We start from the raw sequence: 8894 nt of genomic DNA, 5'->3' as shown, positions 1-8894 counted from the left end.
CCACTCCCCAGTCCTCGGCCCCTTATGCCACTGTTTTGGGGTGCATTCTGCAGCAGTTAAAGGGAACTGAGGTGACCCCGGGGAACCCACAGATGCACCAGAAGCTAGGCTTGGGCCCAGTAGCTCTTGGAGGAATTCATTCCTCGCCTGTCCGGCCTCCCATCCGCTCTGGCCCCCAAGGGCGCAAGAGGGAGGGGGTCCCCCCTTGCGGAAGGGGGGGCGGGGAGTTCCTTGGCAGGAAGGGAAATGGAAGGAAAAGCTGGGCTCCACCCGGGCGGGCGGGCAGGCGGCCTCAGGGCTCCGGGGGCAGGCGGCAGTAACCCGAGCCCACTGGTGTGCGGGACTGGTGTGCGCGTGGGTGGAGCTGACCCCCGGCTACTCCTGGGGGGCAGCCGGGGTCTCCCTCCGGGGGCAAGTCCGGGAGCCCCGGGGCCCCGCGGAGGGAAGCGCTCTCCACCCCGGCCCTGACCCCACCCCCTGGAGGTCTAGCCCCGGCCCCCAGGCCCCGCCCCCCGGGCCCTCCCTCCCACCCCAGGGCCAGATGTTCAGCTGGCGGAGGCATCGGCTGGGGGAGGGGTGCTGAGGCCGCAGCCGGCACTACTTCCCTGCCAGCAGCTTCATTGTGTGCGCGAGGAGCGAGCGGCGGCGGAGAGCGGGCGGGCGAGCAGCAGCCCGAGCGCGGCGGGGAGAGCGAGCGCGCCGGGGAGGGTGCGAGGCGGCGCCCGCGGCTGCGCTCCGCCCGCCTCCCGGCAACTCTGCCCAGCGCGGCGCGCCGTGCGCGCCGTCCCGCCGCCGCCGCCGCCGCCACCGCCACCGCCGGGACCCCGCCGCCTGCCGTCGCAGGCAGGGGTCTGGTCGGGACAGGGGTCCCTGCCCGGGGACGGGGGCATCCCGGTGCAGCCGAGAGGCGTGCAGCCCGCGGGGGGCGCCACTTGCGCCGCAGCGCCCGCCCGCTCAACTGCGTGGGCGTGAGGGCGTTGGGGCCCCGGGGCGCCCCGAAGGCAGGGTGCCCCGACTTCTCCGGGGGAGCCCCAATCCCGTGGAGCGTCCGGAGCGAGCGCGCCCCAGCCGCACCGGACCTTGCGCTCATCCCCCGCGTACCCCACTTCTGTACAAACTTTTCTGACGCCCTCGCCCGTGGGGGTCGCGGAGAGCGCGGAGCTGTCCGCAGGGCTCCCGCCCCGCGGGACCCCGGCCACGCTGACCTCCTGCCTCTCGTAGCCTCAGTGGCGACCTCTCCAGGCCGGGCCGGGCACGGCACTCGAGGCGAGCGCGGCAACCACCGCGGCTCTCCGAAGGCTCCCGCGCCCCCCGGGGCAGCTGGGCGGGGTAATGCCCTCGGTGATGGAGAAGCCGAGCGCGGGCTCCGGGATCCTGTCCCGTAGCCGGGCCAAGACGGCGCCCAACGGCGGACAGCCCCACTCGGAGGATGACAGCAGCGAGGAGGAGCACTCGCACGGTGAGCCCGGCGGCCTAGGGTTAAAGGTGCACCGGCACCGGGGACGCGAGTGGGGCGGGGGGAGAGTTGCCGACCACGGGCGTTTGCGACTCGTGTCTCCTGCCTCCTAGGACTGGAGCCTCTGGCTGGCTTCTTCCCCCAGCCCGAGGTCTGCCGGCACGGGGAGTCTGGAGGCTGGGCCCCTAGCTGCCGAGGAGGCGGCCCTGCCCACCCCCGCCCTGCCCTCCCTGCCTGCCCTGCCCTGCCCTGCCCTGCCCTCAGTCTCTGAAGGACTCAGGCGGGCCTCCTTGGCGCAGTTTGGGCCGCTCATACCTTGCCACCTTACGGGGGACTGAGGTCTGGCTGGGGCAGGGGCTGGAAGGACACTTCCACACCGAGCTGTGAGGCTCATGTGGGGAGGAGCCTTGGCTTCCCTGCAGGGCTATGGTCCAGGTCTAGGGGCAGCAGACCCCCCTCCCCACCCCTACCCCCCGCCAGAACAAAGGGCTCTGCTTGGCCTGGGCTCTAAACTGGCCCCTTGTCCCCGCCACCACCCCGCCCCCCCACCCCTTCCACTATGGGCTATGACTAGGCAGGGTCTCTCATCTTCCAGTTTCTTCTGTGGCTGAGGGTAACTGAGGGGAAAGATCAGGGAAAAGTGAGCCTTCTAGAAGGTGAGGGCCCTGGGTGGTCAGGAAGGAGAGCCCCGGGCCAGCGCCCCCCACCCCCTCCCCGCCACATCCTCCTGTCCTCCCCGCCTCCCTCCCTGGAGTCCTGACTGCCTCCCCCTGGCTCCACAGACAGCATGATCCGCGTTGGAACCAATTACCAGGCCGTAATTCCGGAGTGCAAGCCTGGTGAGTGGCAGGACAGGCTGCGAAGGGAGGGGAGCGGAGGGCCCATGGCTTGGCCCTGAGCCCCACCTGGGGGAGCCCTTGGCTGGTGCCCACTGGGAGGACAGGCAGGCAGGCAGGCGGGCGGGGGTGGGTAGCCCGTGGCATGGGCTTAGCTTTCCTGCTCTGCCTTCCTGTCTGGGTCTCTGCCCCTTCTTCCCTTCTGGGCCTCACCTCACAGGCCCCACTTCTCTGCCACCCTCTGGCCAGGGGTCCAGACCAGCGCTGCTAGGCTGAGCCGAAGGTCTTCCCCTTTCTGGTCTTGTGTTTCAGAGAGCCCAGCCCGCTACAGTAACAAGGAGCTGAAGGGGATGTTGGTGTGGTCGCCCAACCACTGTGTGTCAGATGCCAAGCGTGAGTGGGCAGGATCCCGGTTCGGTCACATCCTTGGGAGCTGGGGGTTTGGGTTCATGCCAGTCAGTTACTGGGTTGGAGGCTTAGGTATGTGGGTTCAGCCCCTGCCCTGGGACTCAGGCTCGGGGGCCCAGCCCCTGGGGCCCTCCCTCCATCTGGGCAAGCAGGCTTGGGTCGGGAGTGGTAACCCCTTCTCCAATACCGGGCCCCTCCCATCCCTGCAGTTGACAAGTACATTGCGATGGCCAAGGAGAAGCATGGCTACAACATTGAGCAGGTGAGCCTTGGCCCCGTAGGTATCCGGGGTGGGGGGATGGGACAGTGCTGGGGGCAGCCGAGCTGAGTTGTTCCCTCTCCCGGACCAGGCACTGGGCATGCTCTTGTGGCATAAGCATGATGTGGAGAAGTCGCTGGCCGACTTGGCCAACTTCACCCCGTTCCCTGACGAGTGGACCGTGGAGGACAAGGTGCTGTTTGAACAGGCCTTTGGCTTCCATGGCAAGTGCTTCCAGCGGATCCAGCAGATGGTAAAGCCCCTTCGCCCCAGCCAAGTGTTCCTTAGCCCTTCTGGTTCTGATGAGCCAGCCCCGGTGGGTGGGCGCAGGGTGTGGGGTGGGCCCCAGCCTCTGGCATTGCCTTTCCAGCTCCCTGACAAGCTGATCCCCAGCCTGGTGAAGTATTACTACTCGTGGAAGAAGACCCGCAGCCGGACCAGCGTGATGGACAGACAGGCTCGGCGGCTGGGGGGCCGAAAGGACAAAGAAGACAGGTGGGGGTCTTGGGGGCCCCGGGGGGGGGGCGCACACTGACCCCTGGGGAGGGGGTGGCCCTGGCCTCTGCCTCACTCCCTTCCGGGCCCCTGTGTCAACAGCGATGAGCTTGAAGAGGGCCGGGGAGCCGTTAGTGAGGGAGAGCCGGATGCTGGAGACCCTAAGAGAGAGGTGAGGTCTGGCCCTGCCCACCTGCCTGCCCTGTCCCTGGGCTCCACACCACCCACCCCTCTCCTTTCCCTTGCAGCCTCTGCCCTCTCGGCCCCTGAATACCCGGCCAGGCCCCGGGAAGAAGGAGGCTCAGGGGTCTCAGTACCGTCACCACCCGCTGCGAACCCGACGTCGCCCACCCAAGGGCATGTACCTGAGCCCCGAGGGCCTCACGGCTGTGTCAGGAAGCCCAGACCTTGCCAACCTCACTCTTCGAGGCCTTGACTCGCAGCTCATCTCCCTCAAGCGCCAGGTGGGGGCCTGAGAGAGGAAGGGGCCGTGTGGAGGGGGTGGCGGGCAGCCCAGGGAGCTACAATTTTGGGGACAGCTGGGGTACAAGGGGAGAAGTCCAGATGCCCCGACTGCCTCTGCCGCATCATCTAGGCTTCTGGGTAACTGGGTCTTCTTTTCTGGGCCTTTTGAGGAAACTCCTCTGGTCCGTAAGAGGGGGACAAACCGCGTGGGGTGGGAGGGGTGCGCTGGGTGGTGGGTGGGGGTGGCCATGAGCCGTGTTGGTGCAGTCCAGCCGTGGCCAGAGTTGGTCTTGGTGGCCTCTCTGGCAGGAGAACTTGATGGGTCATTGCTCGGCCTTCTCAGGTACAAAGCATGAAGCAGACCAACAGCAGCCTCCGCCAAGCGCTGGAGGGGGGCATCGATCCACTGCGCCCCCCCGAGGTGAGGGGGCTTCAGGCCTGGGTGCAGCAGGGGCCACTCCCGGGCTGCCCAGGGGAGCGGAAAGGGGAGCTCTGGGGGGCAGGGCCCTCTGTTTGCATAGTTTTGAGTCCAAAGGATAAATCCTCTGCTCTCCAGGCCAACACTAAGTTCAACTCTCGCTGGACCACCGATGAGCAGCTTTTGGCCGTACAAGGTGGGTTAGACTGTGGGGGGTGCGTTATGGAGAACCCCAGGAATCTTTCCCCACCCTCCAAGGAGCTGGGGCAGAAGGGAAGGGAGGGGTCAGGGAAGGAAATATTTCTAATGGGGTGTTCACACTTGGCTGCACTCTGGACCCTTGTAGCCATCCGGAGGTACGGCAAAGACTTCGGGGCTATTGCAGAGGTCATTGGAAACAAGACCCTGACCCAGGTGAAGACCTTCTTCGTGAGCTATCGGCGCCGCTTCAACCTGGAGGAGGTGCTGCAGGAATGGGAGGCCGAGCAGGATGGGGCCCCCGGAGCCCCAGTCCCAATGGAGGAGGCTAGGAGAGGGGCCCCCTTGCCGGCCCCAGCCCTCGAGGAAGACGATGAGGTGAGGGGCTGAGAGTGAGGGTTGGGGCCAGCTGTGGTCTTAGGTGGGGTGGAGGCTGTGCTGGAGTCTGGTCTCCCTTCTCTCACCTCTCAGGTGCAGATCACCTCCGTCTCCACGTCTGTGCCCCGATCGCTGCCCACCGTGCCGCCTCCGCCGCCGCCTCCCACCTCACTGTCCCAGCCGCCGCCGCTGCTGAGGCCGCCTTTGCCCACAGCGCCCACCCTGCTCCGCCAGCCACCCCCACTCCAGCAGGGCCGGTTCCTCCAGCCCCGCCTGGCCCCCAACCAGCCCCCACCACCTCTCATCCGCCCTGCACTGGCTGCCTCCCGCCACGGTGCCCGGCCGGGCCCTCAGCCCCCACCCACCCTGATTGGAGCCCCCCTGGAGCCTCCAGCACCCTCACTCTGAGCCCTGAGGCCCTCTACCCACCAGAGGCTCCAGAACGCCGTTGCTGGCCGTCCTTGGACACCTCTGGCTTCACTGAGGACGGAAGGGACTCGAGCTCTTGGGCAGGTCTTTCGAAGTCCCAGAGCTGCCAGTGGGCAGAGTCTGGACCTGTGGGCTCTGCAGGATTCTGGCAGCGGAGTCTCTCGGCGCCCACCCCAGCCAGGGGCTGGGGCTCAGGGGCCTTCTGAGCTGGCCTGAGGGTCCTTGCTCTTCCTGGCTGGGGCTGGAATGGCTGCCTCCTAGTCTGCTGGGGCTTGGCCTTTGGGTCTGGCCCTTTGTGTAGAGGGGGTAGTGATCTTAGCTTGGGGGATAGGGGAGAGGACGGCCTTGGCTGTTCTTCCTCTTTCCTTTCTTTTAGCAATAAAGTCGGGGTGAGGTGGGGAGGGGGCTGGAGGGGGGAGGTGGGCAGAGAGGTTCCTTCGGGGCCTGAGTGTGGCAGAACTGGATAGGCAGCTCTCCTGTCTTCTGGAGTCTGCCGAGAAGTGCTGAGCTCTGAGGGTGCCCACTGGACCCGCAGCCTGAAAGCTTAGAGAAAGGAGGGCTGGGAACATATGCAGACATGGGTTTATTTTTCAATGTTTTTTAAAAATAAATAAAATCTTCCATGTTCACCAAGTGCGTTCACGGAGTGCTCTCTTCCTTCAGTGTGGACTGCCTTGGGCTTTGCTTCCTGTCTGTGCCCTGAGGATGGGAGGGAGCAGCCACCCAGCACTGGCCTCCCCCAGGCCCCAGACAGGAATCCATTCTCTCCTGCAAGGCTGGCGGGCTGAGCCACATCTTGCCCAGGGGGACTGGGTCCCTGCCCGGCTGGGAGAAGAAACAGGAGGAGGCAGCTCAGATTCCAAACATTCTCTTTATTACGTGTTTGATCCAGAGGAGAAACTAAGTGCGGGTGTGGGAGGGTGGGTGGGGAGGGGCCACCTTGCCTGGGAGCCCCTCCATGGGCCACCACCCCCTCTGGGAGCCAAGCCATGCCCTCCCGGCCCCTCAGAGCACCCGGGCTGTTCCACTGGGCAGGAGGGGTGGGGAGGGAGGAGGAGGGAAAGGGAGGGAGGAACGGAAGGAGGGGGAGCCCTTGGTCGGAGCCTGAGCCCAGAGCCCGAGCCCAGAGCCCGCAGCTGGGGCTTGGGGCAGGAGGGCTGAGGTTGGCTATGCCCCTTCCTGGGACCCTAAGGGCTTGACTTGCCACGGAGCCTGGGCTTGGGGGGGTGGGGTGGGTGATGAGTAGGAGTGGAGTCATCATAAATCAAAAAAAAAAAAAATAATAAAAATAAAATAAAAAATAAAACCCATCACAAAAAAATGTACAACTCAGGTGAGGGCAGGGGCAGCCTCTGTGCAGGACCCCCCTCCCCCAGTTTCTCAGGAACAGAAACAGCAGAGAAATAAATTAAGGGTTGCAGCGGCCGCCACCAGCCAAGCGCCCATAACCAGCCACTCCCACGCTGGCCGAGGAGGTTAGCAAGCTGGGAGTCACTAGGCCGATCTGTCCCCCCACCCCCGGGGGAGGGCAGAGGCTCCCGGCCCCCCGCTGCCCTATCCAGCCCCCCACCAGGCGGCTGTGGAGGCCCTGGGCAGTGTCTCCTGAGAGGAGGGGCGACAGTGTCAGGAAGAAAAGGCAAGGCCGGGAGATGAGTGGTGAGGGGAGTCACTGCTAGGGAACTAGCTGGTGCCCAGATTAATGCCAATGAAGGGGGCAGGGGAGAGGAATGGAGAGGGGCTGTGCTTTCAGACAAAGGCTCTCCCATAACGGAGCGCCCAGCATCCCTGTTCCGGAGACTAGCAGCCCAGGCGGCCCCCTGGGGGCCGAGGAGCCTATCTGCCCTGCAGTCCCCTCCCCTCTCCCAGCGGGGGTGGGGGGTGGGTCAGCCCCCCCCCCCCCCCCCCCCCCGCCTTCTGCCCAGGAGGGGTGGGAGAAGATGGCACAGACTTTTGAGGAGGGGAACAAAAGTCCCCACAGCAGCTTGTGGAAGGAAATGCCCAGCTCTGGGGAAGGAGGGGCGGAGGGTACAGTATGGGGGGGGCGGAGCCCCGAGCCTCGCCTGCCAGCCCAGGGCAGCCGCCAGCACCCCCCCCCCCGCCCCCCCACCTCAGGGCTGCGCAGCACCCCGCCCCTGGCCCCTGGCCCGGCCATCCAGGCCTCCAGCCCTGGGGCCTGAGGTCAGGGGAAGGCCACCTCTGGTGGTTTGCTTGGAGGGGAAGGGGGGAAGGAGAGGGGAGAAGCCCAAAGTGGGCCTGGCGGAGGGCCTGACAGGGAACTCCACCACTCTTGCCTGAGTGTCCCAGCCCTGAGCCGCCCTCCCGGGAAACCCCACAGATCCAGTCTCGACTGTCCCAATGGGGCAGGGAGGAAAGGTGGCCGCTGGGATTTTTTTTTTTTCTTTTTTCTTTTTGGTAATAAAAAATTTCTTGGTTTAGGCGAAATACTCTGTGCAACCGCAGTACCGAGGGGGGACCCTGCCCCCCCACCCCCTCCCCTTCCTTTGCCTCCTGTGGGGGAGAGGGGGGAAGGGGGACTTTCCGGGCAGGGGTCAATGTTGGGGGGAAAGGACCGTCTCCTGTCCCCCCCAAACATGGAAGAAAAAAAACCAAGAAGGGCGGGAGGGGAGAAGTGCCAGCAGGGGGAGACACGGCAATCCCGTCCGCAGTCTCGCCCGGGTGGGTGGGAGCCCGGCCCCAGCAGCTCCGTCCGGCCGGCCCGCCTCCGGCGCCCCCCGGCTCCCGGCAGCCCGTTAAAGCTTGAGCTCGTTGGCTATTTTGGAGGCAATGTTTTTGAAGGCCATGGAGGTGCCCGATATCCGCTTGAATCGGACCCCGTTGAGAGAGAGCCGCGGCAGTTTGCACACCTCCATCTCCCACTGCACGAAGTTCTCGTGGCCCGGCGCCCCGTGCATGCACAGCAGCATGTACTTCTCGTGCAGCTCGCTCTGGCAGCTGTTCGCGTCCAGCACCTTGCGGATCTCCCGCATCATCTCGTTGGGCTCCATGGAGCTGGTGGTCTTCATACTCCACGTGAAGCGAAGAGAGCGCGGCTTGGCCTCCCGGAACTCCTCTTTGTCCTTGTCATTGCCTCCGCCGCCCACCACGTGAGGTCTGCAGAGAGGCCGAGGCAGGGGGTCAGGGCGTGGCCCGGGGCACCCTCCCCACGGGAGAGCCACCCTGGCAGCCGGCCCCCCCACCGAGACCAGAGAAGAGAGCGGGAGGGTGCCCCGGAGGCGACAGTGCCGAGGGAGGGAGCATCAGACCTGGTGGGGGGGGGAAGCAGAGGGAGGGTGAGAGGGGTGCGTAGTTTTGTGACCTCCGTCTCAGGGAGGGCAGAGAAGGGGAGGAGAAGCCAGGCCCTGGCAGGGGAGGGGAGGGGAGGGCGACATTTCCATGCTTTTCTCTGATGAGCAGAGGGTTGGGGAGGAAAGGAGAGCACGTGCTCAACAGCCCTGAGCGGTTCACAGACGGGACAGAAAGCAGCGGCTGAGGTACGGAGAGGAGAGCTGGTCGATGGGTAGCAATCTGTAGCCCCAACCGCCCAGCCTAGGG

General features: G+C 65.6%; 2 protein-coding genes across 11 annotated transcripts in view; one reads left to right on the top strand and one right to left on the bottom strand.

The window, feature by feature from the left end:
• The first annotated feature begins 824 nt into the window (after positions 1 to 824).
• Positions 825 to 5731, top strand: RCOR2 (REST corepressor 2). 2 transcript variants are annotated; one of them, XM_044259543.1, is made up of 12 exons: positions 825 to 1459; positions 2239 to 2295; positions 2605 to 2685; positions 2910 to 2962; positions 3051 to 3212; positions 3330 to 3454; positions 3557 to 3626; positions 3703 to 3918; positions 4263 to 4340; positions 4476 to 4533; positions 4684 to 4913; positions 5007 to 5374. In XM_044259543.1, the coding sequence occupies exons 1-12, from the start codon at positions 1333 to 1335 to the stop codon at positions 5319 to 5321; spliced, it is 1572 nt and encodes a 523-aa protein (XP_044115478.1). In that variant the 5' UTR covers positions 825 to 1332; the 3' UTR covers positions 5322 to 5374. The 2 variants fall into 2 exon arrangements, with proteins under 2 accessions (XP_044115478.1, XP_044115479.1); XM_044259544.1 differs by lacking the exon at positions 4684 to 4913 and having other exon boundaries at positions 5007 to 5731.
• Positions 5732 to 7441: 1710 nt separating this feature from the next.
• Positions 7442 to 8894, bottom strand: part of MARK2 (microtubule affinity regulating kinase 2) — a 56840-nt gene continuing 55387 nt past the window's right edge. For all 9 annotated transcript variants that reach the window (XM_044259534.1, XM_044259536.1, XM_044259539.1 and 6 more), the window contains one exon: positions 7442 to 8453. In XM_044259534.1, coding sequence (XP_044115469.1) covers positions 8093 to 8453 — 361 coding nt within the window. In that variant the 3' untranslated portion in view covers positions 7442 to 8092. The remainder of the gene's footprint in view (positions 8454 to 8894) is intronic.

The sequence above is a fragment of the Neovison vison genome, chromosome 7, assembly GCF_020171115.1.
Source record: "Neovison vison isolate M4711 chromosome 7, ASM_NN_V1, whole genome shotgun sequence".
Taxonomy (NCBI): Eukaryota; Metazoa; Chordata; class Mammalia; order Carnivora; family Mustelidae; genus Neogale; species Neogale vison.
Note: the sequence above shows the minus strand (reverse complement) of the source record. Positions and strands in the feature narration are given on the sequence as shown.

Bases quoted from the DNA above. Each gene is read 5' to 3' on its own strand.
- RCOR2 (XM_044259543.1), top strand. From the start codon at position 1,333: ATGCCCTCGGTGATGGAGAAGCCGAGCGCGGGCTCCGGGATCCTGTCC. The intron at 2,963-3,050 runs GTGAGCCTTGGC...CTCCCGGACCAG, and splicing joins ATGGCTACAACATTGAGCAG to GCACTGGGCATGCTCTTGTG. The intron at 4,914-5,006 runs GTGAGGGGCTGA...CTCACCTCTCAG, and splicing joins CCCTCGAGGAAGACGATGAG to GTGCAGATCACCTCCGTCTC.